This window comes from Geotrypetes seraphini, chromosome 9 (genome assembly GCF_902459505.1).
Source record: "Geotrypetes seraphini chromosome 9, aGeoSer1.1, whole genome shotgun sequence".
NCBI lineage: Eukaryota > Metazoa > Chordata > Amphibia > Gymnophiona > Dermophiidae > Geotrypetes > Geotrypetes seraphini.
The window spans coordinates 152,408,440-152,424,727 of NC_047092.1; the positions used below are offsets into that span (position 1 = coordinate 152,408,440).

A 16,288-nucleotide genomic window follows, 5' to 3' on the forward strand; every position below is an offset into this window, starting at 1 on the left:
GTGGCAAATCTTACAGCTCTTCAGCAATATTGCTTATAAAAATGTTAAAAACAGGCCTAAGAACAGAATCTTGAACACACCACTGGTAACACCCCTTTCCTCATAGCGATCTCCATTGACCACTACCCTCTGTTGTCCTCCACTCAACCAGTTATTGACTCAGTTTATTTATTAGACATCTGTGTGGAGCACTGTCAAAGGCCTTGCTAAAATCTAAATACACCACATCTAGCGCACTCCCTCTATCTAATTGTCTGGTCACCAAGTCAATGAAATTGATTAGATTTGTCTGACAAGACCTACCGTACTTCTAGTGAATCCATGTTGCCTCTAGTCCTGTAATCCACAGGATTCCTGAAACTTCACCATTCTCTGTTTTAAAAGTGTTTCCACTAATTTGCTTACCACAGAAGTCAGACTTACTGGCCTGTAATTCCCCACTTCTCCAGTCCTCTGGTATCACTCCTGACTCTAGAGAAGAATTGAAAAGGTCAGTCAGCGGAGCCACCAGAACTTCCCTAAGTTCCTTCAGCACCCTTGGATGTACACCATCTGCCCTATCGCTTTGTCTACATTTAATTTAGCTAGTTCCTCAGAAACACAGCCCTCTGAAATTCGATCAGGGTCAACCACTCCTCCATCCCTATTCGAGTTTGCCTTCTGCAGTCTCGCTTCCAGCACTTCAGCCGTGAACACAGAACAGAAATATTTGTTAAGCAATTTAGCCTTTTCTTTATCAGCTTCTACATATTCTTCCCCTTCACTTTTGAGTTTCACAACGCTACTTTTGCACTTCTTATCACTGATATATCTAAAAAAATGTCTTGTCTCCTCGTTTTACCATGTCTGCTATTTTTTTCTTTCATTTGTATCTTTGATTTCCTGACTACTCGACCAGCCTCTCTTAACTTTTCCAGATATTTTTGCTTCTCTTCCTCTTTCTGTGATCTTTTATAGTTTATGAAAGCTAACCTCTTATTCCTTACCTTCTTAGCTACTACTTTTGAGAACCAAAGAGGCCTTCTTTTCCACTTACATTTACTTACTTATCTCACAAAAAGATTTGTCACCTTTATAATAATTCCTTTTAGTTTTGCCTACTGCATTTCTACTGTTTCCAGACGTTCTCATCCAGACAACAATCCCCCATCCAAACAAAATTAGTTTTTTTTAAGTCTAGAACTTTTACTTTTGAATGAGTCCTCTCTATATATGTTTTAATATTAAACTGAACCATGCAGCTGCTGTATAATTACATAAAGTGCTAGTGAAGCTATATACAAAAAGTGAGCACATAGTGATTAAAGCACTCCAAATTATGGCTCAAAACACAATAGAGTAGGAGAAAAAAATCAGTGAGGATAAGCAAAATGAAGTGTTTTTTTACAAGGATGGATTATAAATGAAACTAGTGGCTTGGAAGAAGTTCCTCAGGCATGGCGGATTACGCCACTGTTTAATACTGATATACCATATCGAAGTCTTGTGGGTGCTGTTAAGGACTGTCAGCCAACAAACTATAATTTTGTGCTTGAATGGATTAATATAATCCATAATCATCTGCTTCTTTGAATGTACACACCAGAACAATATAGCGGAACATCAAAATTATGGAAAGAAGAAATGTTTGTTAAAAAAAAAAGGAAATTGCTTCTGGAAGTATGGTAGAAGCTTTAAATGTGTACTTGACTTTTTCTCTCTCTTTCAAGGCAAAAGAAGAAGGAGAAAGAGGTAAAAGATTGCTTGGTTATGAAAATTTGAGGGTTTTTTTTTCTCTATGGGTGATTTTATAGAATATTTGGTTATATTTACTATAGAATCGTAACAGGCCAGGCACCCTCTTATCTGTTAGATGTATTTACAGTCCCTAATCCAAAATATTCTTGCAAAGTTCATGCTTTTTTCATTTACCCGTCCGTGAAGGATTGCAAATTTGAAAGATATCTTGAACGCACACTGTCAAATCAGGTTGCTCTTTGGGATAAAGATTTTAGGCAACTATTCTTGGTATCTGCCATACTTGGAGTCCAGAAGGCATTTGAAGACATTTATTTTCTATGGGGTCCTTTTACTAAGGCGCACTAGCCGTTTTACCATGCGCTAAATATTATCGCACGCTAAACGCTAATGTGTCCACTATAGTCTATGGACACGTTAGTGTTTAGCGCGCTAAAACGGCTAGCGTGCCTTAGTAAAGGACCCCTAGATTTTTGGATAATTAATTTTCTTCACTGTTCTATTTGTGATATAAGTTAATCTTTTGTAAGCCACAAAGATCCTCACAGTTAAGCGGTCTATAAATTGATTTTATGTTATGTTTTATGCTATAACAATGGGAGGAAAAGATTTAACTACTTCAGTAGTATGGCTATATTGAAATGACCAATAGAAGATATGAGTAAATAATTAGAATATTAAAATGTGATAACCTCACCAGGCCACCTTGCTCCACTACCTATGTGGAGAACCTTCTGTTGCTCAACTGTTACTTTTGCCTGCGAGGTACGAGGATAGGATAGGATACGCTCTCTGTTTTGTGTTTTACATTACTGTCCTGAATAAAGTTTTTACAAATTGTTTACAAGTCTACCAGAGAGGCCCAGGGCTCGAACACTTGTTCTCACTTTCACACTGTGATTATATTTTTCTACAGGAGACAAATCTTGGTTATAATAGAATGCAAACAGGATTTAAAAATTAATGCAATGCATTTGAAAAAAAAAAAACCCCACCCAGTTGGAATTGTTTCATTAAATCATCATAGGGAAAATAAGTATAGTTTTTCTCTGACTAGGGAACACCAGAAGAAAATAAGTGGAAAAATAACTTAATTATTGCTGAGGAGCTTTGTTGTGAGGTAGATTTTTTTGTGTGATGGGCAATTGAAGATATCTGTATTATGATTGTTTCTGTTGTCTGGGTCTCACCGTGTCTGGGGTTCAGAGCGCTAAGAGTTTAAGACCCAGGCAGCCTTCTGAAAGAAAAGGACACCCTCCAGGATACATTACTCACTAATGGCTACAGCAGAAAGGCTACCTCTCTAGCCTTAAAACTTATGGACAGCCCGACCCAGAAAATCAGCAATGGCCAGCAACCATTAGAGGACAATGCCGTGACAGAACAAAAAATGGTAGTGTTTCCCTAAGTCCAAAGATTAACAGATCGCCCAGGGAAACTAATAAAGAAAAATAACATCAAAACAGCCTACAGTGCACCACAGAAACTCACATCTACACTGACAAATGTGAAACCCAGATGTGGCAAGACCCAGACAACAGCAATAATCATGACGCTAGCCGCAGAAGCCTACGAGAACGTATCCATATTATGTACCTTGGTGTGTACATCTTGCGTTATAAAAATAAGAACTAGTAGTAAAGCATTCTCAAACATTTACTGGGCACAGAAGTACCCAGGAAATAGAATTGAGAGTGGTCAACTGATCTTAAGTTGATATATAGTAGTTTATACCTAATGGTAAAAACAAGAATGGTGAGACCAATTATTGTCCACTTTAAATCAGTGAAAAATCCAAAAAGGAATGGGAGTGACCAAATCAATGAGCCAATTTATTAAAGGTCCAACTCAAATGCAATAGCATGGAATGCCAAGAAAGGACCCAGCACGGTCCGTGTTTCAGCTGATAAGTCTTCCTCAGGAGTCCAATACTTCCATATGATAAAATCGCATTTGAGCCATATCTAGGAGGGTAGTGAACCACTAGTTCAATAAATACTGGTCTCTGATTAAATGGGAGCACTGGAAATCAATAGCTATCTGCTCCTGATCTCAAAGCAGGCACACCAGTCTCCTTTGAATCACCTTGCACAAGTACATTACTGTGTTTTCTCCTTTCATGTTTTCAACATACATGTGCAAGCCTGTAGGCATTTTAGAAAAGGCTTTGCATTGGCAGATCCTTTTCTAAAATAACATAGGAATTCTGGGAATAATGCTTGACCAAACTCTTGAATTTCAACCACACATATCTAATGTGGTCAAGCAAAGCTTCTTCACATATTTAAAATTTGGACTATTGCAATGCCAATGCACATAGTGTTCAACTAAGAAACATTTTTATCTTCAAATAGTGCAGAATTTGGCTACATGGTCAGTGTAAGCTGCTTAGTTACCCTGTGATTTGCGGGATATCAAGAAACAATAAACTTGAACAAAGAAATTTGACATGTTCCCTTCATCCCTCCAGAAAGTTCCCAAATTGACTTTCAAAGTACATCACTTTGGAAAGCCCCCTTACCTTTCCTGATTGCTAATATCCTATTCCCAGGCTAGAATTCCTTGATGCACACAACATAACTGCCTAGTAATTCCATTGCTCAGACATATCAGCTTCCATTCTGTTAGAACCAGGTTCTATAGTATTACAGGGCCCTACATTGTGAAACACCGTTACTCTTCACCTTTATCTTGAACAATCAATTTGAAAAGACTGGTTAGGGGTGAGAGATTGAGTACAGAAACAAAGGGAAAGAAGATACTCTGTGCCTGGAGGATTTGGGGGCAATGTTGTTGAGACAGTGAAAAATACATCAGGCTATGGAATGGGTATTTGAAAGAGGCGAGAGAAGACTGGAATAGGGGAAGTAATATGGGACATGGGAGTCTGAATAGGGGTAAAACATAAAAAAAGGGACTGAAGATGGTGAGGGGATGAATGATAGGAAAAGAGCTGGGCTTGATTACAGGATGAAAGGCAGAAGTAGTTACATGACATTAGAAAGGGGATGAGCATGGAGTGTGGAAATGGAAAACTAGAGAGTGGGTAAAATACATGGAACTAAGAGGAGGGGGAAAGAATAAGACATGAGGTGAGGGATGGAAGAAATAAGAATCGGAAATAGAAAGCTAGTAAATAGTGAAAGGTGAAAAGAGAAAGACAAGACTGGTTCATGCCGCAAGACTGGTCCCAAGATGGGCTTCAGAAGTTGGCTCAAGGTGTCACAGCCCACTGAGCTAGACCTGCTTCAAATGCTCCACCACAAAGAGAAAAATACTGAGGCTTGTGTCCACACAATATTTCATCAAGCACAACTGGAGTTGTGCCAAGACAGCCTCAGTTCTGCTCATTACAGAAAAGAATATGGATATGCTGCCTAAGTGATTATATAGCCTTAAATCCCGTGCATTTCTCTTTTTAATTTATAGCTTTGTGCCCGAGGCATATTTTAAACAGCACATATATCATTTGATAATTACCATTAAGAGCCCATCAGAAATGACAGAAATTAAAGACATGGATTGTATAATTGTAGATTCACTCTTCTGCTCTTTCTGCCTACCCCCCCTGGGAATGCTCCTTTCTCAGTGTCTGGGAAATCATGTGCACTTTCCCCAACAGATGTATGAGGATTGTCCATTTTTTTTTCATTAGTGAGCACATGTATGTGAGCTGCACAGATATTTTATGGATAGTGAATGGTGTCAGCTGCTTAAAGATATGGATCTGAAGCAATAATTCAAGAACAGTTAGTCTTGCTCCACAAGCTCTTCTCTTCTGCCCTCATCCCATCAACAGACGCTCCCTACCTGCCTCCACCCTCCCCTCTTTGTGTGCCTGCTTTTGCCCCTAGGCCTACTCTCCCCTCAGAAAGGATTCAAAAAGCTTGTGAACCCGTGCGGTTGCTATTCTATGATGAACTGAAGAAGTGATGAAGTTGAAAACCTGCCACAGCTTCAGCTCCTGATGACGCTGTAATAGCAAAACGTGGTGCTACGTCGGGCTGGCTGGATACAGTCTACATTGGATCAAGAAGGCATTTTATCATCTTTGTCTAAGAACCAGTAAACGCTTGTTAGAGCGTTGGAGAAATGCAATAAAACACACAGACCATGAAGTGCAATAGGCTGACTTTATTTAGGAAAGGTCTTTGAATGAACTGAGCACAAGCTCCAGGTTTTCTTCCAACAGGCTGCTGCCTAAGTGGACAACACAGATTTTATCAATTGGAAGTGCAATATGGATTCATTCATTTTTGTTTAATATGTTATATGGTGATATGAATTGAGCTATTTAATAAATATAGTGAATTTATGCAGAAAGCCTGTCTAGTTATATTATAAATATTAAACACAAATTTATTGGGGAAATCCTGAAAACCTGACTGGATTGTGGCTCTTGGGGACTGATGTTGGACAACCCTGCCCTAGACCAGTGGTTCCCAACCCTGTCCTGGAGGAACACCAGGCCAATTGGGTTTTCAGGCTAGCCCTAATGAATATGCATGAAGCAAATTTGCATGCCTATCACTTCCATCATATGCAAATCTCTCTCATGCTTATTCATTAGGGCTAGCCTGAAAACCCGATTGGCCTGGTGTTCCTCCAGGACAGGGTTGGGAATCACTGCCCTAGACAAAGCTTCAGGGAATTTTCTCATTGCATCATAGTTCTGTACAGATTTAACCTGTGTATGGAGAGGCGAATGGAGATTAAACTCCATTTAGGCTAAGGGACCAATCTCTTGTTGTCGCCTGTGCCTTTGCCTGTTACATAAGAACATAAGAGTTGCCATACTGGGACAGACCGAAGATCTATCAAGCCCAGCAACCTGTTTTCAATAGTGGGCAACCCAGGTCACAACAAGTACCTGGCAAGATCCCAAACAGTAAAACAGATTTTATGCTGCTTATCCTAGGAATAAGCAGTGGATTTCCTCAAGCCATCTCAATAATGCCTTAAGGACTTTTGTTTTAGGAAATTAACCAAACCTTTTTTAAATGCCCTCATATGTTCCAAAATGGCAGCACAAATATGGTATTTGGAGGATGTCTGATGCATGACCAACACACACACATAGGAGCATAAAATAAGTAATACTGAGTCAGACCGAGGTCCATCGAAGCCCAGCATCCTGTTTCCAAAAGTGGTAACCAGTCTGGGTCATAAATATCCAGCAGATCCCAATAAATATTGTAGATCTATTGTTTTCCAGGGATGAGCATTGGCTCTCCCAAGTCTACTGACCTAATAATTTTCTTATGGAATTTTTCTCCACAAACCTATTTAATCCTCTTTTGAATCCCACTATGTTGGTCACCTTGACAACAGATTCCATAGCTTTCTCTGGCTTGTTTTCAATCTGATGGTGATTAGTTTCATGGAGTGTCCTCTTGTTTTGTATTGTTTGACAGAACTATTCCTTATTTAACTGTTTCACTCCATCCATATTTTTATAAACTCTCATATCCCTTCTCAATTGTCTTCTCCAAGCTGAAAAGTCAGAATCTGTTTAGCCTCTCTTCATATGAGAGATATTCAGTTCCTTTTATCATTTTGTTTTAAATTCTATATTTTCTCTACATTTCAACATATATATAACAGAAAAAAAAGAATGTACACTCATACTGAGTTTACAACCATGTAATAGGAGTAGCTGTCAGACACATTAAAACATAAGAAATAATATAAAGAAAAAATACTCAACCAACTCCCTCAAAAGAAGAAATTTCAGAAGAGTTACAAATATGAAATGAAAAACCCAAACCAAATGTCCACACACAAAAATATCTTTAGCTACCAGAAGACATGAATTTAATCTGTACTCTGAGCTTTCATCCTCTCTTCCTGTGCTAAAATAAATTCCTTCAAGTGCAATGTATTAAAAGACACAATTTTTCTGATCATGTGCAATTTGTAGAAGCACTTTTTTACTATTTGACTTATGTGATCTTGGTATGTTAGTTTGTGTTCCAGTATTACCCAGAGGATTTTGATGCTTGCGACCTGTTGCAGGGGAGTATTGTCAATCTGAATCGACGCTGGTAAAGTAAGACCTTCTTTCCAGGGTAAAAGAATAGTGTGAGATTTATTAACATTAAGGGCTAATATATTGAGCCTCAGCCATTGGTTGATTTTTTTCAATTTTTTCATTTAGGTTATGTATTTCATTTGGGTCCCCGGTATTGAGTGGATGCAAAAGTTGTATTTTGTCAGCATAAGCATAAGGGGTAAATCCGACTGATTGTGCCAGAGTAAATAACGGAGCAAGAGTAACAGTGCCATTAAAAACCAATTCAAAAATTAATATTTAGGTAGGTATCATGTAGGCATCTATACCGAGGCACCCACCCAAAAAGTAGGCATGGTTAGGGGGTGGAGTTTTGGCATCTATATTAGACGTTGGTAAATTAGGCCAGTAAAATCCTGGCTTATATACTGGCACCAAACATTATGATGCTTTCAGGTACCTAAGTTGAGAAAGGCCCCATTAGGCGTTAATTCTAGTGATGGGTTGACAATTGTACAGAGTGGAACCTAGCCTCTAGGCACCATTTATAGAATCAGGGTCAAAATGTCTTAGCACCACATCGAAATGCAGAATATCCACATGATATTGCCTTAACATTGTACAATAAAGAAAATTTGGAAACCTTAACTTATTTTTGAGTTTTTCCAGCTGATTCTCTGGCATAATACTTCTCTTGACTAAGGTGGTGTTTCAGTTGTCTAATACATCAATCCTCATAGCACATTCGGAGAATATTTTCATGCCCCATCCCATCCCTAGCTCCAACGGCTGTAATTTATTATCCATTTCTCCTGAAAAATTACAAAGCTGTGATAAAACAACTAGAGAGAGCAAGTTTTATTTTAGCCACCACTTTTCGTATTCTATAATTAGCTATTTCACTAGGACAAATGATAGGAAACGGATTCTCCAGACCCACAGAGCCTGGAAAAGCTACCAGATGTAAAGATGATTTGGGGGAAGATGTACAGTATAATCTCTTCACTATCCAAGTCAAAAAGAGACTCAGCTCCAAAGACATCCATTGACAAAATCACAGAGGGTAGTCTCAATACCATCCAAATTTGGTGGAGGAGATGGTGAGCAAGAATCTGGACGTAAAGGAGGAGTTTCAGAACTATTACGCAGATACTCCAAATGATTTAACTTGCCCAGAACCATCAGAAGGACCCTTATGAAAAACCACAAAAGTGTCCACAGATGCCTGAGTTGCCCAGGATAGCATGGGTTTAGTAGCTTGAGGCTTTGTTTTTCTTTACTCATACCAGCAGTGGAAACCAAACAAAACACAGTACCCTATACGACTCATCAGGATTGTACAATTGCTTGGAAAGCATTCAGAAATCCTGCAATGTCTCTTCAATCAAATCCTCAATTGGCTCTGAAGAGGATCCACAGGGGCATAGCATATCACTTTGGGCATGCGACTGCTGTGTACATGTCTACCTGATCAAGTTTCAAGTTTATTTAAAATTTTTTATACTGGTCAGTCAGACTTCTGATGCTCCAATGATGCCACTCAGTAAAGCTGTGCCCTCTCCCCAAGCGATGAGCACACTAGTGGGCTCCTCCTCCTCAACTTTCCCTATTGAGATAGTACCAAAACTTCTGCACTCCAAAGTTGTACTGCGGTATAGGTGTTCTTAAATAGGTCTAATTAGTGCTTCAATAATGTCACTTCTGCACCAACAACCAGGCAGGAAAGCTCTACCCCCCCCAGTCATGATCGTTCCTCCTCCCAAACTTCTCCACTCTCCTTCTTTATCATTTATGTCATTCTTCTCTGAACCTTTTCTAGTTAGAATATATCCTTTTTAAGATGGGGTAACCAGAACAGCACATAACTTTCAAGGTGTGGATGCATCAGAGACCTATACAGCAACATCATAATATTATTAGCTTTGTTCCCTATCTCTTTTCAGATAATCCATAACATCCCACAGGTCTCCCTCCATATTTGCGGGTTTGACATTTGCATATTCGTGAGCCTCCCGCATCCCGGACCCTCCATACCTTACCTTAAAGCTCTGGTGGTCTAGCAGTGAAGCAGGGCAGGAGCAATCTTCCTACGTTCCTGCTTTGTGAAAGCCACAATAAAAAATGACTGCCATAAGTTCCCACAGCAGTTTCCAAGACCGCGGGAACTCACAACAGCCATTTTTGATTGTGGCTTTCATGGAGCAGGAGCATAGGAAGATCACTACTGCCCCGTTTCAACACTAGACCACCAGGGCTTTAAGGCAAGGTGTGGAGGGGTCTGGGAGGTGGGACTTAAGGTTAGGGAGCCCCTAAAGTTATTTGCACATGCATAGTATTTGTGATGGGGCTGTGTCCCTAACCCTGTGAAAATAGAAGGGGGAGTATATTTATATTTTTAGCAAACTCTACATTCTGGGTGGAAAATCATGTTAGTCCACTTGGATGCATGGAAATAAGGGCCAGCAACCAAGTTGTAGGTGATACAATTAAGTTAGTCATAGAAACATGATGGCAGATAAAGGCCAAATGGCCAATCCAGGCTACCCATCCGAAGTAACCATTATTATCTCTTCCTCTCTCTAAGAGTTATCCTTCAATCATCATATCAATCAAAAATGACCTAATGAAGAGAAGATACCTCATGAAAACTTGTCAAAGGCAATGTAGCTTGGTCCACATTTTGAACCTGTTGGGATTATGTTTCCCTATATGCATCACTTTGCACTTGTCAACATTAAATTTCAACTGTCATTTAAGTATTTATACACCACTCATTTCCTAAGTGGGGAGTGTGTGGCACAGTGGTTAAAGCTACAGCTACAGCCTCAGCACCCTGGGGTTGTGGGTTCAAACCCATGCTGTTCCTTGTGACCCTGGGCAAGTCACTTAAGCCCCCCATTGCCCCAGGTACATTAGATAGATTGTGAACCCACCAGGACAGACAGGGAAAAATGCTTGAGTACCTGAATAAATTCATGTAAGCTGTTTTGAGCTCCCTCCCTATATGTCCCAGTGGGCTCAGAATCTGACTAATGTACCTGGGGGCAATGATGTTGTGTTAAGTAATTTGTCCAGGGTAACAAGGAACAGCACTGGGCTTGAACCTGCAACCTCAGGGTTTTGAGGCTGCAGTCCTAACCAGTAGGCTACTCCTTCACTCCACTTAGATGCCCAGTCTCCTGGTCTTACATCATTCCTTCTGCAAATACAATCCTCAGCTGTAGCAAATTACACAGAGATGTTTCAATGTATTTCTCAGCACAATTATCCATAGGCTATAATACTGAAAGGATACTTGTGGTCAAAACCATACCATATTCTGAAGAGCCAGGCACTTTCACTCTTGGTAGTGCGTTTATTTAGCTGATCTGTTCTCTGTAAAAAAAAAAGAGAGAGAGAGAACTTGTTTTCCATGAAATGGATTGTCTAACGGTAAAAAAAAAATACTTTCTTGTAAGTTACCCTTACGGTCAATAACTTTGTCAGTCCAAGAGAATTGGGACCTGTTGAATAAAAGCATAGATGGCCAGCTCTGGGCCTCAAAAGCTACAAATTAATTAATTTTTTCCAGGATATCTCTAATGAATACATAGGGGATAGATATGCATGGCTCTAATATATGCAAATTTTTTCCTTGTGTATTCATTAAGATTGTCCTGAAAACTAGAAAATGACATGGTGACAGAATTTGTCACCGTCCCTATTTCCACGAATAACCACAGGAAACCATTCCATGTCATTATTTAGTGTCTATCTCAGCCTCAGTCCTTTTATACCAGCATTCTTCAATGCAAGGCTTGAGGGTCCGTGATTGTGCTCGTTCATACTCTGATTCTTCCCTTTCTCTTTAAAGAACAACATGGGAATGGTTTCCCGCGGTTATCTACGGGGACGGTGACAGATTCTGTCACTGTGTCATGAAAATCTAATAAATATATATGAGATAGATTTATGTGCACTGGCTCTAATTATGCAACTTTCTCCCTTGCATAGTCTCTTAGATTTGTCCTGAAAACCTGACTGTTTTTTGGCCCTGGAGGACCAAAGTTGTCCTCTAACAAGGCTATTGTAGCCTCTAAATGTAAGAGAGGATGCATCTTGGCACTGTTCCAAGACTGATCAGCTCAAAGAGACATTCCTAATTTTATAACAGATAACTTGATTTAAGAGGCCAAGTCGGCACCTATCTAAATATTATTTTAGAAGCACAGATAGGTGCCTATGGGGCTCATAATCAAAACTTAAACACGTCTAAAAACCCGCCAAAGTCGGCACTTGGATGATCTAAAAGACAGGTCCAAGTGCCTATAATCAAACCTATTTTTTGGACGTTTCCAGGGACTTTTTAGGCCTTTGAATGCCACTGTGTGCCCAGAGCTGAAAGGGGCGTATCTGGAGGAGTGTTTAGGGCAGTGTGTGGGCGGGATGGGTCCGACCTAGACTTAGTCGACCTGCAGGGATAATCAAATGTTTTACTAGACATTCTGGATGAAACTTAAAGGTTGTGAGTTAGACGATGTATAAACAGGTAAGTGCCAAAAAGGTATCTAAAGTGGCCATATAACCACAGCAGAGAAAAAGTAAAGACTCCCACACACTCCCCCAGGGTTCAGTGACCCCCTCACACCCCCACAAAAATCAGAATAAAAAAGTACATACCTGTCTCCAGAACATCAGCATAGTAGAGCTGTACACAGGTGTCTTAAATAGCCTAGGGGTGGGCTAGTGACCTAGGCCCATAAGCCACTCTAACTACATTTATGGAGGAACGTGTGCACCCCCCAAACCCTACTGTACTGCCATATAGGTTCCACCTGCAGCCATAAGGGCTACTGGTGTTGTAGACAAATGGGTATAGTGGGGCTCCCCATAACCTATAAGGGAGTACTGGTGAGATGTTTATCTGGCACCCTTTTTGTGAAGTTCACAGCAGTGCTGCCATGTAAGGTGCCCCACTGCTCTGTTGCCATGTCTGGGTTACCAGTCCATTACAAGATTGGCCCCTCCCACGTCCAAATGGTCTTGTTCGGGGCGTTTGGGACTTGGATGAAATTTTGGTCGAAAATGTCGTATAAAGATAGATGTCCTGGCGGTCTGGCCAAACAATAGCCTGGATGCTCAGATAAGCAATTTTTGAAAGAAAAAAAAATTCTAGATGTATTTTTCAAAAATGGGCATTTTCCCATTGCCGACTTTGGGATTTAGTGCCATACGCCCAAATCGGACATAGATGCAGGGCTGCATTAATGGGAAGGCCCAGTAGGCACGTGCCTAGGGCCCGAAGTTGTCTGGAGGGCCTGCTGAAGAAACAGAGGACTCAGGTGGAGTTTTTTTTTTCCTTTTGGCAACGTGGCCCCCCCTGGGAATGTTTGACAGTGTTGGCCCCCCCAGGAAAGATCAGCAGCGTTGGCCCTTCACCTAGCATCGACAGCAACGAACCCGAATAAGTGACATTGGAGAGGGTGGGCCAGCAGACGTGAGGAGTTGCTGCAAGGTCCCATGATGACTGCGTCTGCTGGTCCACCCCCTCCAACGTCACTTACTTCTTCCTTGAGCAGAGCCAGCAGACGCAATCATTGTGGGACCTTGCAGTAACTCCTCACGTCTGCCGGCCCACCCCCTCTGACATCACTTATTCGGGTTTGTTGCTATTGATGCCGGGGGAGGGCAGTGTTGTCGATCTCCTGGGGAGTGTCCAGTACTTCCGGTCTTTCCCGGAGGGTCCGCATTGCCACAGGAAAAAACAAACAAACACCTGAGTCCTCTGTTTCTTCAGTGGGCCCCCACCGACGTAGAAGGATGGTGGAGGGAGAGAAAGAGGCCAGGATGGTGGGGCAGGGTGGTATGGAAATGTGGTGGAGGGAGAGAAAGGGGGCAGATGCTGATGGTATTGGTGTGCAGGGAAAGGGAAGAGAGACATAAGGGGGAAAGATACTGGAGGGAATTGGGTTGGAGGGAAAGAAAGGGGGCAGATGCTGATGGAATTGTGCAGGGAAAGAGGATAGAGACATAAGGGGGAAAGATATTGGATGGAATTGGGTTGGAGGGAGAGAAAGGGGACAGATGCTGATGGAATTGTTGTGCAGGGAAAGGGGATAGAGACATAAGGGGGAAAGATACTGGAGGGAATTGGGTTGGAGGGAAAGAAAGGGGGCAGATGCTGATGGAATTGTGCAGGGAAAAGGGATAGAGACATAAGGGGGAAGGATACTGGATGGAATTGGGTTGGAGGGAGAGAAAGGGGGCAGATGCTGATGGAAGTGGGAGGAAGGGAGAGGAAAGAGTGAAATGCCAGACCATGGGGGTGGAAGAGGGAAGGAGAGGAGAGAGATGCCAGACTATTGGAGAAAGGAAGGGAAGAAGATGGATGCCACACTAATAAGGGAGGGGAGGAAGAGATGGAAGGGACAGGCAGACAATTTCTGGAAGAGGCATAGAAAGAGAATAGATGCCTTATGGAAGAGGCAGAGAGAGGGCGAACAGTGGATGGAAGGAAGAGAATGAGAAAAAGATGAGAAAAGTAGAAATTAGACAACAAAGGTAGAAAAAAAATTTATATTTGTTTTATTTTATTTTTTTTGCTTTAGGATTAAGTATTATTGTAGCTGTGTTGATAATTGTTTATTACTAGAAAATGGAAATAAGGTGATCCTGTTTATTGGACTAATTTTAACACAATTTTTACTAACTCAGAGACCATAATTCCTTTCCTCAGGTCAGGACAGGGACACTGTATAGTTTACTGACCTGAAGAAAGTGGTTTTAACATCTGAAAGCTAAGTGAGAAATGTATTGGTCCAATAAAATGACAGGCACTAAATTTTCTTCCCGCCATGCCCCATGCCTCCTACCCATATGCAAAATTTAAATTGGTGGGCTTCCCAAAGCCCTGCCAGCTGAAGATCTCTTCCTCTAGGAAGGAAGGGGAGATTTGTTCAGAGATGTTTGGAGGTTGCATAGAAGAAAAACTGTACACTGGCACTGGTATGGTAATCTTTGTTGTTTGTTTTGAATTTTAAAATCAAAGAAAAAGAAGAAAGTGGAAAGAAAAGAGTTTAAAAGGGGTCGGGGCATGGTGGGGCAGAGCAGGGAGCCCAGTGTACTTGTGCGCCTAGGGGCCCTCGATGAATTAATCCTGCCCTGCTTAGACGTATGTTTTGATTCTGCCCCTCCATGTGTCTTTATGAAATACGAGTCTAGGCAGCAAAAATTGCACCTATCATGCAGGCGTGGGTAGTTACACCTGCTTTTGAGCATGTGTAAATGCCCATACTAGATTATTCACTTACACACAGATTAGCAAATTTTAATCTTTGCTTATTTGCACAATTTACATGTACACATTTTTGTAGGCCTAGTTTGGGTAAAGTTCCTTTCCATCATTTTGCTTAGGGGGCCTTAATACGAAATTCTGTCACGATGTCTGTTAGTACATCAAGCATTTTAAAAAGTGATTCATGTATATCACTGCTAAAATCACCTGCTAACGTGGCTTAGTATATTGTCCTTTAATTAGAAGTTTCATATACTGAAAAAGACAATAGAAATATCACATTTCACATAAACAAGAAGGATGGGATTACTTTCGAAATCTGTCAAGATTAGATAGTGCAGTACATGTTTATGACTGACACAAATGTTATTGCTCTCTGAGGATGAGTATTAATCCAGTAATATGCCAATATTAGTTTCCTTGAAATACTTTTTCTTCAGGAAAAAATATATTAAAGAAATACAGACTGCATTTATATTTTCATGTGCACCTGCTTCACAATTGACTTGGTATGATAAATGAGTGATAGTTTTGTAAAAGAAATAAAGATGATGGAGGAAGCAAGGGGGAAGCTTACAAAATTTAACAGGACAGAGCTAGTAGTATTGATTAATACAGAGTGTAGTAGAAGGACAGGCTTTAAAATAGAATGCTTTAATGGCTTTTCATTTGAATTCAAATAAATGACAAGACCTGGCAAAAATCACTGAATCAAATTTAGATCTATTCCATCTGTTTGACTCCAGTGCAGGGTTATGGTTCTTGTCAGACAAATCTGATCAATTTATATGATTGTGTGACCAGAGAATTGGGTAGAGGGAGTGCACTAAATGTGGTGAATTTAGATTTTAGCAAAACCTTTGACAGTGTTCCACACAGACGTCTAATAAATAAACTGAGTGCCCTCGGGATGGGTCCCAAAGTGACGGGGGGGGGGGGGGGTTTAGTGTGAGGTCAAGAACTGGTTGACTGGAAGACAACAGAGGGTAGTGGTTTATGGAGATCGCTCTGAGGAAAGGGATACTACAAGTGGAGTGCCTCAATGTTCTGTTCTTGGGCCTGTTTTTTAAAACATTTTTATAAGCAATATTGCTGAAGAGCTGTCAGGTAAGTTTTGTCTCTTTGCAGATGATACTAAAATCTGCAACAGAGTGTGAATAACATGAAGAAAGACCTAGTGAAGCTTGAAGAATGGTCTGAAATTTGGCAGCTAAAATTTAATGCTAAGAAATTCAAGGTCGTGCATTTGGGCTGCAAAAACCCAAAGG

At 40.7% G+C, this 16,288-nt stretch overlaps 1 protein-coding gene across 4 annotated transcripts in view; it reads right to left on the reverse strand.

Annotated features, from left to right (window-relative positions):
* SLC9A9 (solute carrier family 9 member A9) overlaps window positions 1–16,288 on the reverse strand; it is a 463,721-nt gene that overhangs the window by 80,718 nt on the left and 366,715 nt on the right. For 3 of the 4 annotated variants that reach the window (XM_033958486.1, XM_033958485.1, XM_033958487.1), the window contains exon 14: window positions 11,043–11,122. In XM_033958486.1, the coding sequence (XP_033814377.1) occupies window positions 11,043–11,122 (80 nt within the window). The remainder of the gene's footprint in view (window positions 1–11,042; window positions 11,123–16,288) is intronic. The other variant, XM_033958488.1, reaches the window with a different exon arrangement.